Raw genomic sequence first — 23,066 nt, 5'->3', positions numbered from 1 at the left:
ATTATTTAAATTTGAATGACTTTTTTTCAAATCTTTCACTTGATATTTGATATTTATTCTAAATGAATTAAGATCTTTTATCTCCTATGTTTCTTTTTCACTATAAATCATGTCTTTAAAATTTTTAATATATAAATCATGATCTTGATAACTTGAGATTTCTTATACATAAATCAAGATAAATTATTCTCCTATATTGCTTTTTATTATTTACCAAAGAGAATCTCTTTTTCAAAATTCATGACTTAAGATTTCTCTTACCATTCGGTCTCCTAAGATTTATTTTCTTTTTTTTTTTAGAGATCAAAATGAATCATATCTTTTGGTATTCACATGATCTTTTTTAGCCTGATTTTCATTATGTACAATTATTTTGTATTTATGGTTGCATAGTGATGCTTAGAGAATTGATGTAAATGGAAATGAATTGCATCATTATATTATTCTCTTCTTCTTCTTTCTTACAATGATATAGGGGAGAAAGAAACTTGCTAGCATCTCAAGAAACACAAAAATGCTAGCTTGCATGTCTCAACACATCCAAGAGAAGTGCTAGCTTGCACATTTCAACAAGATGCAAAAACATGCTATCTTGCACATCTCAAAAGATGCAAAAAATTTGCTAACTTTCATATCTGAAAAAGTTTACTAGCTTGCATGATGATAAATGCAATGATTTGAAATTCTATCTCAAAAACTTGCTAGTTGCACTTCTCCTTTTTGTTAATAACAAAGGGGGAGAAGGTATGATGATGATCATGCATGGTATAATAAAATTTTATGATATATAATGGTTTGGATGCAATACTTGAACTTATGATGTAAGTAATGATATGATGTATTATATATAATTCATGATTGAAATTATGGCATATTGATATGGGGAGTTTAGTTTAAACTCCGTCATCAATTGGTTGTCATTATCAAAAAGGGGAAGATAATTGAATCTTAGATTTTGATGATGAAATCAATTGATGGGTTTATGATCTAATCTGCATTTGAAGTGACGCAAAATTAACTTCGATAAAAAAAGGTAAATCGATTAAAGCAGGAAAAATCGGATGTTGGGCTGGAGTGAACATATCAGAAGATTAGACGTCGGTCGGAGGATCGGTCGACGTGCCGACAGAAGGACTTCGTGTCGTGAGTTCAAGTATCAGGCCGAAGGAATGAACATTGCGTTAAGGAGATCGAAAGTTGCGGGAAGTCAACATATCGATTGAAAAATACGTCGAAGGAGAGGACGATACACCGAAGGATCGGATGAAACGTCGGATAAACCAATGACATGCCGGACAACATAAAATTCTAGTCTTGTAATCGATTATGTCTTAATTGACCATAGTTAGGTCATAATTGAGTTAGTTTTTGGTGTAATCATACTAACTCAATTAGAGGCCCATTGGGCCTGAGCTGGGATTGTTTTGGATCAAGTGGAAGGCTCATTCGGTGACTCAAGGTTTGGAACCACCTATGAGCTGGAAAAGTCAAGAGCACACATTTCCATACTATCAGGCGATGGTACCACCAGACTAGGCTGTGGTACCGCCCAGTGTCAGTGTGTCAGGCAATAGTACCACCCAATGTTAGTGCTGCATGTGATGGTACCGCCAAGACCCGAGAAACCCTGGATGAAACCTTTTTTGGCTCTATTTTTTAAGTCATTTAGGGTCTATAAATACCATAGTTATTTATGCTTAGAAGAGTATAAAATTGAGTAGAAAAGGGGGAAAAATATACTTGAGAAAAAAGTATTGTAATCTCTTTAAAGTTAGTGAGTCTCTTCCTCCTAGAGTTAGAAGTTTTTTAAGGGATGAATGAGGTCTAAAAGAGAGAGGTGTAAAGGTTCTCTCGTGAGCTTGTGAAAAGGAGAAAGAGTTATAAGGGTAGTTGATCTTCGCCCATTGGAAAGAAGATCGGTAGTGAAAGCTAGTGGCCTCAAGTAAAGAGGAATCGAGAGTCGACGTACGTCGAGACGACCGAACCACTATAAAATCTTGTTTGCATTTATTTTACGCTTTTTATTTACATTGCAAACTGATTTCTTACTCTTACTACACTCATTACGATGTAAGTTTTACGAAAGCACTAACTCCCCCCCCTCTTAGTGTCGATTTCGATCCTAACAAAGGAAGCATCGACGACGAAGGCAATAGCTAGGCTAAGGTTTATGGATTGAGGTCACACACAAGGTTACTTTGTTTGAACCAAGTGCTCACCCGAGGTATCCGATTGGGTTCAAGCAAGCGCTCATGCGATGCTTCACTAAAGCGCATCGCTTGGTCAGGCCTGAGGCGCTCGAGCCTCTCCTTGCCTCACCTGAGCACCTAGGCGAGTACTCGAACACCTATTTAAATCCCTAGCAAGAACAACAAACAATCATCTTCTTCCAATTACAAAATTCATATGTTGAATCCAAAAGAAAAACTTATACTTTCCGATGATTGTGTTCAAAAATACAAGTATAATGTTTATCTCGGCAAAAATCAAAATTTCAGCACCATTTCATGTAACAATATGTGTCAATATTGTGAAGGTTTAAGAGACAAGATCAGAGACAAAATTCGGCACCTTCTGGGCAATTACAGGAAGAATTAGTTAAATTGCCGGGGTGAACTGAATAATGAACCTGATTGATGGTCCCATTAGAGAATAAAATTGCTGGAGCATCTGGGACACTATTCGAGTGTTTGACGAGCTTTTCAACAGCAAACATGGCCCATCATCCTGCTGCATCACCATCTATGAGGGCATGGAACCATATGTCATGAAGAAGCAAGAGAAGAGAACTACTTCAAGACAAAATCTAACGATACAAAAGCAACAATATAACTAGTTCCATGCCCGCAATAATTTTCAGTAATCACCAAGAGTCAACCACTATGCAGAGGACCAATGTGACGGAACATGCATGTATATACTTCAAAAGCATTATCTACATGATATCAAAGTTCATCAAATTTGTCAGCTTCAGATCACACAGCTGCAAAAGATCTAATCAGATGGATTACCCTTGTCATCATCAACTTGGCAGTTCAAGTTGCCCTCCTTTATCTCAGGAACATACTGATCCAAAAACAACTGGATTGTTCTCCAGTATCTATCTCCACCAGAGAACCATGTATCCATATGCATGCCATTTGGAAATTCTACAAATCTGCAATCCCAATTATTTTCTACAGTTTTAGAATACAGCATCTGCATGTGTGAAGGGGGAACCAACTCATCTTGCAAGCCAGATAGAAATAGAATCGGCCGCTTAATCTGCATCACAGAACAGAACAAGTAAGTAAATTCTGCAAGAGCCATGTATTAAAACAAGCACCTAGGTAAAAAATAGAAGTCCAATTTTTAAACATGAAAATATATGATCCAAAGACGAAACTCTTTCTTGAAGGTGATGGAAACTATGGAGAGCTCTGGAATTGTTATAGATGATCACCAGGTTCCTGATTGAGAAGGATGGTTCATGTTCAGGAGGTCCCATAAATTTGATCTGAGAGATGTTGAACACTGGTGTCATGATGCAGGACAACTCGCAGCCAAGTCTTGCTAGTTCAGTCTGTTTAAGTCTAAGATTATATCAAATTGTGTTCAGCTCAATTTTTCCTTTACTCAGGTAGATATTCATCCAATTATTGAGTTGTCATAAATATGTTGAGATTCATTGTCCGGGACAATCTCGCGAAGGTGTCTTATTGTGCAGTTTTTTAATTAGGACAATTTCTATTAAGATTAGTCCTTAGGCTATGATTCTTACCTATTTGTAATACGTTTTGGATTAGATTAGAATTTGATTTTTTCTTTAAGTTAGCTTAGGCCTTAAGTAACCTCTGTAAGCATCAGTCTGATTGTATGCATGTTAATAAGATTATCCTTCAAATGATGAGTTTTGTTTAGGTTAGTTATTTCTTCCTGTATTTCTGTTCTCATCTCTTCCCTAACACCTTCCTATTCATCTGCTCGCTGAGATGCTGATCACGGTCTTATATAGAAAAATAAAGCCTTGATTGCTGATCATGGCTGGATTTACCAATCCAACAGTCAAATGGGACATGGATCAGAAGATTTCATCTGGTTCAGTTTGATATGTGTTGTACTATTCAGTAAGCTCACCAGGCCAGGTTTACTAGACAGGTACCATACTGTACCAGATGATAAGATCACCATCCACTGCCAGTACCTTTTTCCTAATGTCCAACAGTTGTTACAACTTTCTTCATTTTTTCCCCTTTTTTTTCCTTATTCTCTCGTCACAACTTTCTTTGTTTTTTTTTTTTTTCCTTTTTTCCCTTGTTCTCTCTCTCTCTCTCTCTCTCTCTCTCTCTCTCTCTTTATCTTGAGCACTCTCGCTCTCCTCCTCCTCCTCATCCTCCAACCTGTGGCATCATGGCAGCTGCCTCCTTCCTACTGTGTTTCCAACTACTTCAATGCCTCCTACCGTTCTTCCCCTTCTTTTCCACCGCCTCCTCCTATTTTTTCACTCCTTCCCAACCTCTCTCTAGAATTGACACCGCCCATATCAAAGGTTGAAATGTGAACCATACTAGCTAGTACCATATAGGTCTGGCCACTAGCAAGTATTAGTACAAGATTGAGATTTAATCAATGATTGTTTTATTAAGAGTCATAAAAAGCTCATATTACTCTCTTTCTAATGGCAAAAGAAAATTTTTGCTAATATTAACAAAGTTCAATAAAGACTAGTTTGTTATGGCTCTGTTCTTAATCTAGTGTCCTTGGAGCTGCATGCTGTTGCAAATCATGTGAACTCAAATGGTAACTTATTACAAATAACCAGTAAAATACAAATCATGAGATAATGGCAGTGTTATTTCCAACACAGATAATCTCAATCCTTTCCAATTGATTACATCTTATTAACACATGAACATGTCGATATGGATATCAATGCAGCCAAACTTCACAGGTTCATATCTCGCAATAAGTAATATACACGACACTTCTAAACTGTATGATATCATGGCTGTCAAATAGTGATTAAAGAGTTGCATTGAAAAACTGGTCCACTTGAGTTTAGATTTACTATTACTCCATTAGAAACATTCAATTATTTCACAACATAGCTCCCAAATTATGGTCGGCACAAGATGAAGCAGTTTCTATCAGCTAATTGATTCCACATAAGGAGATAATGTGGTGAATATACCAAATTGAAATGGGTAAATTAGTGTATCAAGACCCTTGCAATATTACTTGCATTGCATCTGAAGGGTTACAAGAAGTAACACTTGGTTCTTATCTTCCAAATGGTACTTTTTCTTTTATGAAAAATGAAATGGATATAATTCTTCCATATGACTGATTTCCTGTTGCTAAAATCTGCACTTTCTCAGCTTCTTTATCTGCTTCAATCTAAACCAGTTTTGAAGAATGAAACGTTATATTCTAACATATTGATACACTACAATTTTAAAGAAACAAAAGAAAAAATCTGTTATGATCAACTAAGACATCACAAAAAGCGAGTTATATTCAAACTAAATTAACATTCCAGGAATTAAGAAATTATGATTACTAACTCTAAGGACATATCACAAAAAGCAAGTTACATATAAATTAAATTAACATCCCAGATATTAAGAAAAATTCTTATTGCTGTTTTTATGCATATAGCAATTTACATTTTCATATGGAAAGAAAAGTTAATCAGTTCAAGCTGATATAAGATGTTAACTAGTTTGCAATATGAATGGAATTTCTGAATGCTTAATCTACTATAAACACTCCCAGAGAAAGTGACAGTTTAAAACAAGATCCATGACCTAGCTCAGCAGAGTTTCCCATGGATATGGATACTTACCTTGCCGATGATATCAATGGTTCTCCACGGTGAGCGTACAATACAATTGAGAATCTTTGGACCTTTTGACCCACTGCCGCCAATAAACCATCTTAGGAAAGGAAACATAATGCCAGCCATGTCCAAGATAGACGTGAAAGTATTCTCCAATAGAAGAGAAGAAACCTGGAACGAGCATTAAATATTCAGACCATTATAGTCGAAAGCATACAATTTGCAAAACTACCAATAAATTCCATCAGAATATGTTCACAAAAAAAAAAAATTTACAGACCATGTGCAGGCAATGAAGAGCTAAAAGGCATCTTAATGTGGTATTAAGGCATTCATTTAGTGTAAAACCACTCTAAACTTTACAGAAACGATAACAAAAAAAAATGTTGAATAAGTCATCAATCTAGTCAAATACTACAGGATACACCATTAATAATCTTCTTTTTTTTTCTCAATGATCAACAAAAGTTGGTCTTGCAAATCCTTTGTTATTAGATAAAGGTTCAAAAGAAAAACAGGACTATTAGTGTTAAAATTCGCCTGCGTATTATCACGGACAAAACTGTAAACGGGGTGTTTAATGTAATGCTCATGTATGTCTGTGTCTCTTGGTTTGTTCATGCTCGGCACAGCATGTAGAGGGACAGTCGAAGGCTTAACAGTCCCATTTTAGTTGGGTTTGGTGGTCGTCCTAGGCTTGCAAATAAAAGTTGTGTCATGTGGACACTTATGGGGATTTCGATCTGTAGTGGACCATTTTGGATTATTTGTTGTGCAACCGTTCAGAGCTTGTGAAGTCTGTTTATAATTTGAATTGGTTATAAAGTGTTTCCTGAAATGATTGCTTGTGGATCCTGAGTGAGGCACTTTCTCTAATCCGTTTTCTCTTTTGTAGGTCCTAAGGGACAATACGAGGTTTCGGGGATGTTGACCTTTGCAGACGGACACGCAAGGGTGCCGCACAACTTAGGCAAAACCAGCTAAGTCCGTGACAGATGGTATCAGAGCGAGACAAGCACTCATAAAAACACTTGGCATACAAACGTAGGGGACCTAGCGGGGCTGCGTTGAGGGCAGCTAGCACGCGCCACCGTTTTGACACGGACTTAGCTGGATTTGCCTAAGTCGTGCGGCACCCTCGCGCGTCCGTCCGCAAAGGTCAGCCTCCCCGAAGCCTCCCATTGTCCCTTAGGACCACCAAAAGAGAGAACGGGTTAGAGAGAACGCCTCCAACGGGATCCACAAGCAAACATCTCCGAAAAACACTTCATAGACAAAGCAAATTACAAACAGACTTTACAAGCTCTGAACAGTGGCACAACAAAGGGTAAAATGGTCCATTACAGACCGAAAAGCTCTCGCACGTGTCCACATGACACAACCTTTATTTACAAGCCTAAAGAGGCCACCAACCCAACTAAAATGGGACTTATAAGCCTTCGGCTGCCCCTTTACATTCTGTACAAGGCATGAACATGCCAAACGACACGGACATACATAAGCATTACATCAAACACCTTGTTTAGAAGTTTGTCCGTGACATTCTCCCCCACTTATCCCTTCGACGTCCTCGTCGAAGCCTTTGTGAACACTGCAACTCTTCACCTTTGCTGAGTCTTCAATCTTCTGCTTTAGCTGCAATGCGCCTCCTGGCTCCCAACTGCTCTCCGCTGCTGTTTCTGAGTAGTCGAACCTTTGATCCGCCATGCTGCTTCAACTCACCAATGACTCTTGACTCTGGTGTGGGGTTGGCTGAGTTGTTTTGATCATTGTTGATTCTTACGGATCCCCCAAATGAAAGAAAAAGACCATCCTTACTGCGCCAGTCTCTCAAAATTTCCACATGCTGCTTGAACTGGGTGGATGCTTGTTGGAGCTTTAACGAGCATCGCCTCGCAAACTTCTGAAGTTTTGGGTCCTTCCTCCACAAAATCTGCTCATTGACTCTTCTTTCAGTTAGTTGTCACATCCAAGTAGGTTCGCATCACTTCCGCTTTCGATTGGCATTTCGTTGGGAAATGAAGCGGACAATCTACTCTCAGTAGCACTGATCACCGTTGGTGAGGATTTGACAACTATTGTCTTCCATTATCTTCGAAGGGTCTTTGAACTTGTGCAGAGCTCCTCTGCTGGATAGATAAGAGAACTGGGGTACTCGGTTTCGCCCATTCTCTTAAGAGTTGAGAAGGCAAAGGTTACTTGACTTCGCCCGCCTCCTCGAGGTTGTACTTCATGCATCGAGCTGGTTACTGGCCTTCGCCTGCTCTTTGCTCACACTTCTGAAGCACTTGAAGTGTTTGCACTCCTTGCGTTGAGTTAGCTACTGTGATTCACCTTCTCAATGCCATTGAACTTCTGGAATGCAGGAAGTTTTCACCCCAACTTGGAGTAATTCTCTGATAGATGAGGTCGCCTCTGGGATTGTACTGTCTTCTCCATCAACCCTGCCGCCTACTCCACTGAGTAGCAAAGGTACAGCACCACGTACTGCCTGCTTCGTTCCTTGGTCGTGCACTCTTGCATGACCCGAAGTCCTTCACTTACGGCTATCTTGATGAGAAACTTGTTGACACCGGTCTTACGAAGTTTCTTGGCCTCTGCCCTTCAGCCTTGTCTCGGTACTTGGAGATTGCCTCTGCATGCTCCACCTCCTCGGCCCCTTTCACGACCAAGCGCTCTCCCTCCGTGAGAGCAAGGGATCAATGACTTTGACGGAAGTCCCGCCTCTGCGGTACCATGGCGCTGCCATGCCCATGGCCCTACTATCCGTCGCCTCGCATCTACATCCCTTTTCTTCACAATCAGTAGATATGCCTTCGTGACACTCCTCTGAGTCCACCTTCATTCTCACTGATTGCTTGATTTTGGGTAGCTAAGTCCCTCTGGACTTGTCGTCGCTTCCTCGCCCCTTTCGACCTCCTGCTTCAACACCTCTGTGTTCTCCAAGCAGTCTGTTTGGTCGATGGAAATACAGACTGCAACTCCCATGCATGGCCTCTGCCATCACATTGTAGGGTTTGCACCGATTCTGTTCTCCTTAGCTTCCTTGGTAGCAACGTTCGCTTACTCGACCTTGTCCTCTGACTTGTCGGGCTCCCTTAAGCGAATATGAGCTCTGGAGCAGTCCAACTCTCCAGCTGCTTCGATCATACCTCTGCATGATCAAGTCCCTCTCATGGGACTCACTGGTACTTGCATTCGAACTTTTCCCTTGGTGGAACCCAGCCCCCATATGCTGATGACCAAGGTTTTCATCCGATGCAAAATTCGGTGCACGCCCGGAAGACCCGCCTCTGCGGTACCATGGCCTTCACTCCTTGAATCCATAGCCCTTCTTACCGTCGTGTTGTTCACCAAAGCGGAGCTCCCAGTAGCTCCCGATCATACCTCCATATGATCTAGTCCCTCCCGGGACTGTGTCGTGTGTGTCGCATTGCCACGAACTGTCCCACCACGATCCGCTGCACCATGTCGCCTCCTGGTGACATCTCCATTGCATTCTGATCCTTGTGGAATAAACTCGAATTGTGAACCCTCCATGTGTGGCCTCTGCCAATACATCGCAGGGTCTCCTCCACCTTCGATTTTGTTCGCTCCTTTGGCAATCGACCTTCATCCACCCACTCTTGGGTCACACCTAGATGAAGCACCGCTCTAGGACAGTCCGTCGCCTAGTAGCTCCCGAAGTCCACCGACTTCACTGTAATTTGTGCACCATTGTCTGGATCCTGGGCCTCTGCCCCTACCAACACAATCTCCGCTGCGCACTGCTTCCTTCATGGCAACTTTGAATGGCAACATTGTGGCATATTCTTCAAGAGTACCCGCCTCTGCGTCCTCTTGCCCCGTGCTAAGGCCTTCTGAACCCAACTTCGCCTCCGCAAATTGAGTCGCCTTAGTTCCTCCATCAAATGCTCCTCCGAGATAAGGTGCATGTGCCTAGAAGCTCCCTTCGTCTTTGGCACCATGCAAGATGAGTCCTCTCCGTCAGAATGAAGGACCCATGGAACAACATGATCCTACTCTTGCCTCTGCAAGAGTTCATGTCTTTGACCTCTGTCTAAGGAAAGCACTGTGCTTCTGCTCCATGTTCCAACTTCTCTGCTGGCTCCCTTCATGCGGCTTGGGTACTTCACCAAGTTACGCCCAAGTTGCTCCGCTCCTCGTTTTCGCATTGAGTCGATGGTGGCCCTCGTGCCCACCATTCCACGGGTCAGCCCTCCCTTGAGTCCGATCTCCATATCGACTCTAAGTGTGCCTTCATTTAAGTTGCTTCAGGTCGCTCCCCCACTTGATCTCGCAATGCATCCACCCATGCATTCTCTCGAGCGAGATCATGTGACAACTCCTCGCTGCTTGCTCGGTCCATTGAGCTTCGTGGAGTTGTTGTTTGTGATGTACTCCTCCTCAACATGTGAAGTCCGTCTCACATGATTCTCCCTCTGGAGTGCCGAGACTTATCCCTCCTGGATAACTGTCCCGTTGGAGCAACATCTCTCTTCGTTTCGGAGACCACCATCCCCTTGGACTACTCCGATCTGCTGAACAAATTGTGTATTGTTCTGCCTCTTGCAAACGCACTTGCTAGATTGCGCCTCCACGTCAATACAGCCACCGCTGCACCCCTCCAGGCCTAGCAACATGCTGAACTCGTTGCACACTTCAGCCTCCTCCGGACGTATCCTTCGCATGCCAAAGAGAAAGCTTCAATGCTCCATGGCGCCGAGTCTCGGTCGCCTTGGGATGGCCACGAACAATCCATCGTCCGCATACAAGCCCATGCATGAGTACCGAATTCTTCGAGTTAGCAATTCCCCTCACCTCTGTGAGCTTTGCACAACTCTTTCGGTCGCTGAGCAACTCATTCCACTTTGCATGGTCTCGTCCTTTTGCCAAGCGCCTCGCTTGCCTTGAGCACCATCAAGTAAAGTTGTCAACGTTGAGCCGTAGCTCAAACTCAGCCATCCCAACCTTTGTGCGCTCCAGATTCTTCCAAGCTTGCCTGTTCTCGTGGTGCCTCTTGCGCGAAGGGTTGGCCATTCCTCTGAATGCCAATCTCAGATGCCCGCTCCTCTGAGCGACTCTTTTCCCTACATCTCCATGCCCGTTTTCCCTCAAACGGTCGCGCATGTGCTGACTGCCCTCAACGCAGCCCCGCTAGGTCCCCCACGTTTGCATGTCAAGTGTTTCTATGAGTGCTTGTCCCGCTCTGATACCATATGACACGGACTTAGCTGGATTTGCCTAAGTCGTGCGGCACCCTCGCGCGTCCGTCCGCAAAGGTCAGCCTCCCCGAAGCCTCCCATTGTCCCTTAGGACCAACAAAAGAGAGAACGGGTTAGAGAGAACGCCTCCAACGGGATCCACAAGCAAACATCTCCGAAAAACACTTCATAGACAAAGCAAATTACAAACAGACTTTACAAGCTCTGAACAGTGGCACAACAAAGGGTAAAATGGTCCATTACAGACCGAAAAGCTCTCGCACGTGTCCACATGACACAACCTTTATTTACAAGCCTAAAGAGGCCACCAACCCAACTAAAATGGGACTTATAAGCCTTCGGCTGCCCCTTTACATTCTGTACAAGGCATGAACATGCCAAACGACACGGACATACATAAGCATTACATCAAACACCTTGTTTAGAAGTTTGTCCGTGACAGTTTGGGGGAAAGCGGGCATGGAGATGTAGGAAAAAGGAGTCGCTCAGAGGAGCGGGCATCTGAGATTGGCATTTAGAGGAATGGTCAACCCTTCGCGCAAGAGACACCACGAGGACAAGTAAGCTGGGAAGAATGCATAGCGCACAAAGGTTGGGATGGCTGAGTTTGAGCTACGGCTCAACGTTGGCAACCATATTTGATGGTGCTCAAGGCAAGCGAGGCGCTTGGTAAAGGATGAAACCATGTAAGGTGGAATGGGTTGTTCAGCGACTGAAAGAGTTGTGCAAAGCTCACAGAGGTGAGGGAAATTGCTAACTCGAAAAATTCAATACTCATGCACAGGCTTGTATGCGAACGATGGAGTGTTTGTGGCCATCCCAAGGCGACCGAAACTCGGCACCATGGAGCATTGAAACTTTCTCTTCAGCATTAGAAGGATACGTCCATAGGAGGCTGAAGTGTGCAGCGAGTTCAGCATGTTACTAGGCCTTGAGGGGTGCAGCAGGGGCTGTATTGACGTGGAGTCACAATCTAGCAAGTGCGTTTGTGAGAGACAGAATAATACACAATTTGTTCAGCAAGACGGAGTAGTCCAAGGGGATGGTGGTCTCCGAAACTTTCTGAGAGAAGGAAGCGGAGAGAAAAGTTGCTCCAACAGGACAGATATCCAGGAGGGATAAGTCCCGGCTCTCCAGAGGGAGAACCATGTGCAACGGACCGCACATGTTGAGGAGTACCTCAAAATAACTTCACAAAAATCAACGGACTGAACGAGAGACGAGGAGTCGTCGCATGATCTCGCTTGAGATAATACATTAGGGACTGCATTGCGAGATTAAATGAGGGAGCGACCCAAGGCAACACAAGATGAAGGTACACTTAGAGTCGATATAGAGATCGGACTCAACAAAGGACTGACTCATGGAATGGTGGGCGCGAGGGCCACCATCAACTCAATGCAAATCGAGGAGCAAAGCAACTTGGGTGTAACTTGGCGAAGTACCTAAGCCGCATGAAGGGAGCCGGCATAGAAGATAGAACATGGAGCGGAGGCACAGAGCTTTCCTTGATATAGGTCAAGGACATGAACTCTTGTAGAGGCAAGAGCAGGATCATGTCGTTTCATGGGTCCCTCATTCTGATGGAGCGGGCTCATCCTGCATGGTGCTAAAGACAAAGTAAGCTTCGAGGCACATGTACCTTTCCTCGAAGAAACAATTTGACAGAGAAACTAAGGCGACTCAACTTGCGAAAGCGAAGTTGGGTTCAGAAGGCCTTGGCACGGGGCAAGAGGACACGGAGGTGGGTACTCTTGAAGAATATGCCACGGTGCTGCCAATCAAGTTGCTATGAAGGAAACGGTGTGCAACGAAGATTATGCTGGTAGGGACAAGGGCCTAGGATCCAGACAATGGTGCACCAATTTCAACGAAGTCGGTGGACTTCGAGAGCTACTAGGTGACGAACTGTCCTAGAGCTGTGCTTCGTCTGAGTGTGACCTGAGAGCAGATGGACGTAGGTCGATTGCCAAAGGAGCGAACACAATCGAAGGTGGAAGAGGCCCTGCGATATGTTGGCAGAGGCCACACATTAAGGGATCACAATCCGAATTCATCCCACAAGTATCAGAATGCAATGGAGATGTCACCAGAAAGTGACATGGTGACACGGACTTAGCTGGTTTTGCCTAAGTCGTGCGGCACCCTTGCGCGTCCGTCCGCAAAGGTCAGCCTCCCCGAAGCCTCCCATTGTCCCTTAGGACCAACAAAAGAGAGAACGGGTTAAAGAGAACGCCTCAAACGGGATCCACAAGCAAACATGTCCGAAAAACACTTCATAGACAAAGCAAATTACAAACAGACTTTACAAGCTCTGAACAGTGGCACAACAAAGGGTAAAATGGTCCATTACAGACCGAAAAGCTCTCGAGCGTGTCCACATGACACAACCTTTATTTACAAGCCTAAAGAGGCCACCAACCCAACTAAAATGGGACTATTAAGCCTTCGGCCGCCCCTTTACATTCTGTACAAGGCATGAACATGCCAAAAGACACGGACATACATAAGCATTACATCAAACACCTTGTTTAGAAGTTTGTCCGTGACATTCTCCCCCACTTATCCCTTCGACGTCCTCGTCGAAGCCTTTGTGAACACTGCAACTCTTCGCCTTTGCTGAGTCTTCAATCTTCTGCTTTAGCTGCAATGCGCCTCCTGGCTCCCAGCTGCTCTCCGCTGCTGTTTCTGAGTAGTCGAACCTTTGATCCGCCATGCTGCTTCAACTCACCAATGACTCTTGACTCTGGTGTGGGGTTGGCTGAGTTGTGTTGATCATTGTTGATTCTTACGGATCCCCCAAATGAAGGAAAAAGACCATCCTTACTGCGCCAGTCTCTCAAAATTTCCACATGCTGCTTGAACTGGGTGGATGCTTGTTGGAGCTTTAACGAGCATCGCCTCGCAAACTTCTGAAGTTTTGGGTCCTTCCTCCACAAAATCTGCTCATTGACTCTTCTTTCAGTTAGTTGTCACATCCAAGTAGGTTCGCATCACTTCCGCTTTCGATTGGCATTTCGTTGGGAAATGAAGCGGACAATCTACTCTCAGTAGCACTGATCACCGTTGGTGAGGATTTGACAACTATTGTCTTCCATTATCTTCGAAGGGTCTTTTGAACTTGTGCAGAGCTCCTCTGCTAGATAGATAAGAGAACTGGGGTACTCGGTTTCGCCCATTCTCTTAAGAGTTGAGAAGGCAAAGGTTACTTGACTTCGCCCGCCTGCTCGAGGTTGTACTTCATGCATCGAGCTGGTTACTGGTCTTCGCCTGCTCTTTGCTCACACTTCTGAAGCACTTGAAGTGTTTGCACTCCTTGCGTTGAGTTAGCTACTGTGATTCACCTTCTCAATGCCATTGAACTTCTGGAATGCAGGAAGTTTTCACCCCAACTTGGAGTAATTCTCTGATAGATGAGGTCGCCTCTGGGATTGTACCGTCTTCTCCATCAACCCTGCCGCCTACTACACTGAGTAGCAAAGGTACAGCACCGCGTACTGCTTGCTTCGTTCCTTGGTCGTGCACTCTTGCATGACCCGAAGTCCTTCACTTACGGCTATCTTGATGAGAAACTTGTTGACACCGGTCTTACGAAGTTTCTTGGCCTCTGCCCTTCAGCCTTGTCTCGGTACTTGGAGATTGCCTCTGCATGCTCCACCTCCTCGGCCCCTTTCACGACCAAGCACTCTCCCTCCGTGAGAGCAAGGGATCAATGACTTTCACGAAAGTCCCGCCTCTGCGGTACCATGGCGCTGCCATGCCCATGGCGCTACTATCCGTCGCCTCGCCTCTGAATCCCTTTTCTTCACAATCAGTTTTCTTCACAATCAGTAGATATGTCTCTGTGATACTCCTCTGAGTCCACCTCCATTCTCACTGATTGCTTGATTTTGGGTAGCTAAGTCCCTCTGGACTTGTCGTCGCTTCCTCGCCCCTTTCGACCTCCTGCTTCAACACCTCTGTGTTCTCCAAGCAGTCTGTTTGTTCGATGGAAAGACAGACTGCAACTCCCATGCATGGCCTCTGCCATCACATTGTAGGGTTTGCACTGATTCTGTTCTCCTTAGCTTCCTTGGTAGCAACGTTCGCTTACTCGACCTTGTCCTCTGACTTGTCGGGCTCCCTTAAGCGAATATGAGCTCTGGAGCAGTCCAACTCTCCAGCTGCTTCGATCATACCTCTGCATGATCAAGTCCCTCTCATGGGACTCACTGGTACTTGCATTCGAACTTTTCCCTTGGTGGAACCCAGCCCCCATATGCTGATGACCAAGGTTTTCATCCGATGCAAAATTCGGTGCACGCCCGGAAGACCCGCCTGTGCGGTACCATGGCCTTCACTCCTTGAATCCATAGCCCTTCTTGCCGTCGTGTTGTTCACCAAAGCGGAGCTCCCAGTAGCTCCCGATCATACCTCCATATGATCTAGTCCCTCCCGGGACTGTGTCGTGTGTGTCGCATTGCCACGAACTATTCCACCACGATCCGCTGCACCATGTCGCCTCCTGGTGACATCTCCATTGCATTCTGATCCTTGTGGAATAAACTCGAATTGTGAACCCTCCATGTGTGGCCTCTGCCAATACATCGCAGGGTCTCCTCCACCTTCGATTTTGTTCGCTCCTTTGGCAATCGACCTTCATCCACCCACTCTTGGGTCACACCTAGATGAAGCACCGCTCTAGGACAGTCCGTCGCCTAGAAGCTCCCGAAGTCCACCGACTTCGCTGTAAATTGTGCACCATTGCCTGGATCCTGGGCCTCTGCCCCTACCAGCACAATCTCCGCTGCGCACTGCTTCCTTCATGGCAACTTGAATGGCAACACTGTGGCATATTCTTCAAGAGTACCCGCCTCTGCGTCCTCTTGCCCCGTGCTAAGGCCTTCTGAACCCAACTTCGCCTCCGCAAATTGAGTCGCCTTAGTTCCTCCATCAAATGCTCCTCCGAGATAAGGTGCATGTGCCTAGAAGCTCCCTTCGTCTTTGGCACCATGCAAGATGAGTCCGCTCCGTCAGAATGAAGGACCCATGGAACAACATGATCCTACTCTTGCCTCTGCAAGAGTTCATGTCTTTGACCTCTGTCTAAGGAAAGCACTGTGCGTCTGCTCCATGTTCCAACTTCTCTGCTGGCTCCCTTCATGCGGCTTGGGTACTTCACCAAGTTACACCCAAGTTGCTCCGCTCCTCGTTTTTGCATTGAGTCGATGGTGGCCCTCGTGCCCACCATTCCACGGGTCAGCCCTCCCTTGAGTCCGATCTCCACATCGACTCCAAGTGTGCCTTCATTTAAGTTGCTTTGGGTCGCTCCCCCACTTGATCTCGCAATGCATCCACCAATGCATTCTCTCAAGCGAGATCATGCGACGACTCCTCGCCGCTTGCTCAGTCCATCGAGCTTCGTGGAGTTGTTGTTTTGTTGAGGTACTCCTCCTCAACATGTGCAGTCCGTCGCACATGATTCTCCCTCTGGAGAGCCGGGACTTATCCCTCCTGGATAACTATCCCATTTGAGCAACATCTCTCTTCGTTTCGGAGACCACCATCCCCTTGGACTACTCCGATCTGCTGAACAAACTGTGCATTGTTCTGCCTCTTGCAAACGCACTTGCTAGATTGCGCCTCCACGTCAATACAACCACCGCTGCACCCCTCCAGGCCTAGCAACATGCTGAACTCGTTGCACACTTCAACCTCCTCCGGACGTATCCTTCGCATGCCGAAGAGAAAGTTTCAATGCTCCATGGCGCCGAGTCTCGGTCGCCTTGGGATGGCCACGAACAATCCATCGTCCGCATACAAGCCCATGCATGAGTACCGAATTCTTCGAGTTAGCAATTCCCCTCACCTCTGTGAGCTTTGCACAACTCTTTCGGTCGCTGAGCAACTCATTCCACTTTGCATGGTCTCGTCCTTTTGCCAAGCGCCTCGCTTGCCTTGAGCACCATCAAGTAAAGTTGTCAACGTTGAGCCGTAGCTCAAACTCAGCCATCCCAACCTTTGTGCGCTCCAGATTCTTCTAAGCTTGCCTGTTCTCGTGGTGCCTCTTGCGCGAAGGGTTGGCCATTCCTCTGAATGCCAATCTCAGATGCCCGCTCCTCTGAGCGACTCTTTTCCCTACATCTCCATGCCCGTTTTCCCTCAAACGGTCGCGCATGTGCTGACTGCCCTCACGCAGCCCCGCTAGGTCCCCCACGTTTGCATGTCAAGTGTTTCTATGAGTGCTTGTCCCGCTCTGATACCATATGACACGGACTTAGCTGGTTTTGCCTAAGTCGTGCGGCACCCTTGCGCGTCCGTCCGCAAAGGTCAGCCTCCCCGAAGCCTCCCATTGTCCCTTAGGACCAACAAAAGAGAGAACGGGTTAAAGAGAACGCCTCAAACGGGATCCACAAGCAAACATGTCCGAAAAACACTTCATAGACAAAGCAAATTACAAACAGACTTTACAAGCTCTGAACAGTGGCACAACAAAGGGTAAAATGGTCCATTACAGACCGAAAAGCTCTCGAGCGTGTCCACATGACACAACCTTTATTTACAAGCCTAAAGAGGCCACCAACCCAACTAAAATGGGACTATTAAGCCTTCGGCCGCCCCTTTACATTCTGTACAAGGCATGAACATGCCAAAAGACACGGACATACATAAGCATTACATCAAACACCTTGTTTAGAAGTTTGTCCGTGACAATGGTGCAGCGAATCGTGGTGGAACAGTTCGTGGCAATGCGATACACACGAATCTAGTCCCGTGAGAGACTATATCATACAAAGGTATAATCGGGAGCTACTAGGAGCTCCACTTCGGTGAACAATATGACGGCAAGACGGGCTATGAATTCAAGGAGTGAAAGCCATGGTACCACAAAGACGGGTCTTCCGTGCGTGCATCGAATTTTGCATCAGATGAAAGCCTTGGTCATCAGCATATAGGGGCTGTGTACCACTGAGGGAAAAGTTCAAATGGAAGTACCAATGAGTCCCATGGGAGGGACTTGATCATACAGAGGTATGATCGAGCGACTGGAGAGTTGGACTACTTCAAAGCCCATATTCGCTTAAGAGAGCTCGACAAGTCAGAGGACAAGGCCGAGTAAGCGAACGTTGCTACCAAGGAAGCAAAGGAAAACAGAATTGATGCAAACCCTGCAACATGATGGCAGAGGCCATGCATGGGAGTTACAGTCTGTCTTTCCATCGACCAAGGGGAACTGCTTGGAGAACACAGAGGTATTGAAGCAGGGGGTCAAAAGGGGCGAAGAAGTGACGACGAGTCCAGAGAGACTTAGCTACCCAAAACCAAGGATCGGTTAGAATGGAGGTGGACTCGGAGGAGTGCCACAAAGACAGATCTACCGATCGCGAAGAAAGGGATGCAGATGTGAGGCGACGGATAGTAGGGCCATGGGCATGGCAGCGCCATGGTATCACAGAGACGGGACTTTCGTGAAGTCATCGACCCCTTACTCTTATGGGGGGAGAGGCTTGGTCGTGAAAGGGGCCGAGGAGGTGGAGAATGCAAAGGCAAACTCTAAGTACCAAGATAAGGCTGAAGGGCAGAGGCCAGGGAACTTCGTAAGATCGGTGTCAACGAGCTTCTCGTCAAGATAGCTAAAAGTGGAGGACTTCGGGTCGATGCAAGAGTGTACGACCAACGAACGAAGCAGGCAGTACGCAGTGTTGTACCTTTAATACTCAGTGGAGTAGACGGCTGGGTTGATGGAGAAGACATTATAATCTCAGAGGTGACCAAAGCTATCAGAGACTTACTCTAAGTTGGGGTGAAAACTTCTTGCATTTCAGAAGTTCAATAGCATTAGAGAAGGTGAATCACAGTAACTAACTAAACGTAAGGAGTGCAAACACTTCAAGTACTTCAGAAGTGTGAGCAAAGAGTAGGCGAAGGCCAGTACAACCCTCGAGGAGGCGGGCGAAATCAAGTAACCATTGTCTTCTTAACTCTTAAGAGAATGGGTGAAACTGAGTACCCCAATTCTCTTATCTATCCAGTAGAGGGGCTTTACACATGTTCAAAGACCCTTCGAAGAAATCAAATGGAAGACAATAGTTGTCAAATCCTCACCAATTGTGATCAGTGCTACTGAGAGTAGATTATTCGCTTCATTTCTAAATAGAATGTCAATCAAAAGCGAAAGTGATGCGATGATAACTAAGTGAAAGAAGAGTCGATGGGCAAATTTTGTGGAGAAAGGACCAAAAACTTCAAAAGTTTGCGAGGCGATGCTTGTTAAAACTCTAACAAGCATCCACTCAGTTCAAGCAGCATGAGGCATTTAAGAGACTGGCACATAGTAAAGATGGTCTTTTCCTTCATCTAAATGATCCGCAGGAACCAACAGGGATCAACACAACTCAGCCAACCCCACACTAGAGTCAGAGTTATTGGCGAGTTGAAGCAGCATAACGGATCAAAAGTTCGACCACTCAACAACGGCGGCGGAGAACAGTTGGGAGCCAGGAGGTGCATTGTAGCTGGAGCAGAAGATTGAAGATTCAGCAAAGGTGAGGAGTTACAACGTCGGCAAAGGCTTCGACGAGGACGTTGAAGGAATAAGTCGAGGAGAATGTTACGGACAAAACTGTAAACGAGGTGTTTAATGTAATGCTCATTTATGTCCGTGTCTCTTGGTTTGTTTATACTCGGTACAACATGTAGAGGGATGGTCGAAACCTTAACAGACCCATTTTAGTTGTGTTTGGTGGTCGTCCTAAGCTTACAAACAAAGGTTGTGTCATGTAGGCACTTGTGGGGATTTCGGTCTGTAGTGGACTATTTTGGATCCTTTATTGTGCGACCGTTCAGAACTTATGAAGTCTATTTGTAATTTGCATTGGTTATAAAGTGTTTCCTGAAATGATTTTTTGTGAATCCCGAATGAGGCGTTTTCTCTAACCCATTTTCTCTTTTGCAAGTCCTAAGGGACCATAGGAGGTTTTGGGGAACCTGACCTTTACGGACGGACATGCAAGGGTGCCGCACGACTTAGGCAAAACCAGCTAAGTTCGTGACAGTATGTCAAAATCCAGATGCTATATGAGCAATACAACCAAGGCAAGGACACATTTCCAAGCAAGGAAACTTACCTTATATTCTATGCATTTAAAACTCATACAAGCAAAAAAAGCAAACTAGACATCAAAAAAGAAAAAGGAGAAGATTTCAGGCATAACAGTCAACAAATGGTAATTGTTGAACAATCATTCAAGAAGAGCAATGACTTGATACTACAATTCAATATTACAACTATAGCATCTAAAGCAACAACTACATAGATTGCAGAAACAAATAGCTGGTTTTAAATATATACCTTATCAGGATTATTTTTTACAATCACTGCTCCAACTGCACCTCCTAAAGATCTCCCAAAGACAACTATTCTTGATGTGTCAATATCTTTTCTCTGTGTTAGATGATTTAATGCTGCCTAATAAGAAATAAAACTCCAGTTATCATAAATAATCCAATAACATGAGAAAACAAAACACACATCAACAAACCTGAGCATCCATGATAATGCCATGCTGTGATGGGTGACCATCACTTTCTCCATACCTGTTGTATCATGCATACATTTTTCATGGTTACACAAACACAAACATAAATGGCATAAGCTGTATTAATTGCCAAAATTCAGATAGCAACAATCAAGACACTAGTAAATCATGGGGCAAAAGAATACCCTCTGTATGAAAGCATGAATACATTGCATTGCAGCCTCTGCATCATTATCCGGACAAATTCAAGACGGTGAGCAATATCTAAGCAACTGAGTTTAAGGCCTCCAATATTGCAAAATCCAACAACAACTGAATTACAAGATATATCCTCCTAGAGATGTAAATTTTCAGGATACTGCCAGCATTTTCTTGGAAGAAGAGTATCGTTGGACCTGCAGAACAAGGATATGATAATCACAAAAGGGGAAGAGGTAATTGAAGTGCCAAAAGAATATATATGTCTTCTTGTTACACTGACTGAACTGCTGAGGGAAAAAAATTCAACAGGTTATTAACCTATTCATGAAGCCAAAACAAAAACCTATACTGAATAGGGCTCGAGCACAAGTTACTGCAGTGCCTCCACCATAGCAGGCGAAGTTTACACAGTGAGGATCCAACTAAGCTTATGCCAAAAAAGCAGCAATCTTATCCATCATTCTAGGTAGGTCATAGATACTATCCCAGTAATCATTACCAGGGAAAAGTCAAAATTGCAATCAAATGAAACTTGTTTGTATCATAAGTCATAACTCGTAAAAATTAATATTTCACTCTTGAACTATGAGGCCAGTTAGTCAGAATAAAGAAAGACCGTAACTTCGTGCATATAACTATCCCATGCAGCTTCACCTATAACACCTAATTTCTCAACCACTGCATAAGATGGCGGAGTCTCTAATGGATTAATCTTTCGATATCTACATCTCTGATATCTAATTAGTTGTTCTTTATATTTTGTTGTCTTCTTGATGCATATCAGGTCTTTCTCCAGCCATTTCAAGTAAAATTCTTCAATCAAGTGCTGATGCACAATGCTCAAGATAAATTTCATTCAGGCTTCCTGAAATACTTCCTGAGGCGATCTCCACACCATTCCACTCCTTTGTTCTTCATTTTCATCCACTATCAAACTTTTTTCTCTTAAACCAATACCTGTATTAAGTTGTTGTGATTGCACAAACCATTTTAATTTATCATAAAACAATATATGGTACAACAATTGATGTTCTTACAGCAGGCAATTATTAATGAAATCCTACATATCTATGCTACTCCAGTTGCATAACTAACATGTTAACTCTTTATCAGGTTACATGTTAAAATGAAACCATTTTAATTGTTTATCATGGTACAACAACTGATGTTCTCCTTCATCATGTTAACTGTTTTAACACCAACAAACAAAAATTAAGTTTTTGATAAGATAACTCAACCATTGTTACGAAAAATCAACATAGCTGCAACGGTAATGTGAAAGAAAGTCATTCATTGCATCTCAAGATAATGGAAGTGATGGGACACAATTCAAATATATAGCAAAAAGTATTGTGGAAATTTGAAGAAGGCAATAAGCTTCATGCCCTCGTCAACAATAGTTGGACACTGGAATGGAGAGAAAGAACGGCGGTTCGTCACCAGATTCGGATATTAGTTAACAGAAAGCATAAACTATACGAATAATTACAACCTAAATATAGGTTAAACCCGAGAACATCATGTATGATACCCTGATCTTAACTTGCAAGACGCTGAACTACAAAAGAAAATGACCGAAGACATACAAGAAAGCAAGGGACTAATACTAATAAAAGTTCTTCTCTTTTTTCCTCCTCGTTAAGATCAAGCACACAAGGAGACTCGGCGATCACAAGGAAAAATAGAAGAAATGAAGCAGGCACCTCCAAGGAACCTTACTACATCTAGATCCGTCCGCCGAACAGTAGAAAACCCCTTTTTTTTTCGTTTCCTCAAAGATAAAAATTAAATTTCAGCATTGTTGAAGAGAAATCGTGCAATTCAAAAGGGGATCCACCGGTGTCCCGAGAAAAGAACAGCAAGAATCCTGATAGAGATCTGTAGAGAGATCAAGAAGGTTCTGGCACCCACCTGGCTTCGGAGGGGAGTGCTTGATGAACCAGGCGTGGAGGCGGACGCCGTCCGAGGCCCGGAGAAAGACGTCCTCGTAGTCAAGCCGGAGTCGGGCCGGGGTGAAGGGGTAGGCGCGGGCGAGTCCGGGGACCACCGGGACGTACACCAGTCGCTCCTGGAACGCCACCAGCGCCACCATCCCCACCACCGCCACGCCCCCCGCCCCGTAAACCAGCGCCTTCAGGAACGAAACCATCGTTGCTTCCGGGGAATTCCGTCGAACGGGTGGCCGGCAACACGGAACGAGGTCCCAGGTCCGGAGACGCCGTCCTTGGGGATAGCGAAAGCGAGATTAACTCGCACGTGCGGGGCGTCCGGTTTGACGGGAAAGATGCTCTGTCGCAAGCACAT

At 44.6% G+C, this 23,066-nt stretch overlaps 1 protein-coding gene across 1 annotated transcript; it reads right to left on the bottom strand.

Annotated features, from left to right (window-relative positions):
- Window positions 1-2,405: 2,405 nt before the first annotated feature.
- LOC135626227 (alpha/beta hydrolase domain-containing protein WAV2-like) lies at window positions 2,406-23,066 on the bottom strand. Its single transcript, XM_065131395.1, has 8 exons — window positions 22,674-23,066; window positions 20,921-20,956; window positions 20,747-20,825; window positions 20,565-20,619; window positions 20,375-20,491; window positions 5,825-5,989; window positions 3,012-3,264; window positions 2,406-2,742 (listed from the first exon to the last, which is right to left on the bottom strand). Exons 1-8 carry the CDS (start codon window positions 22,909-22,911, stop codon window positions 2,723-2,725), a joined length of 963 nt encoding a protein of 320 aa, XP_064987467.1. The 5' UTR covers window positions 22,912-23,066; the 3' UTR covers window positions 2,406-2,722.

The sequence above is a fragment of the Musa acuminata genome, chromosome BXJ2-11 (assembly GCF_036884655.1).
Source record: "Musa acuminata AAA Group cultivar baxijiao chromosome BXJ2-11, Cavendish_Baxijiao_AAA, whole genome shotgun sequence".
Lineage (NCBI taxonomy): Eukaryota > Viridiplantae > Streptophyta > Magnoliopsida > Zingiberales > Musaceae > Musa > Musa acuminata.
The sequence above is the reverse complement of the archived record's forward strand: the minus strand, read 5'-3'. Positions and strand labels throughout refer to the sequence as shown.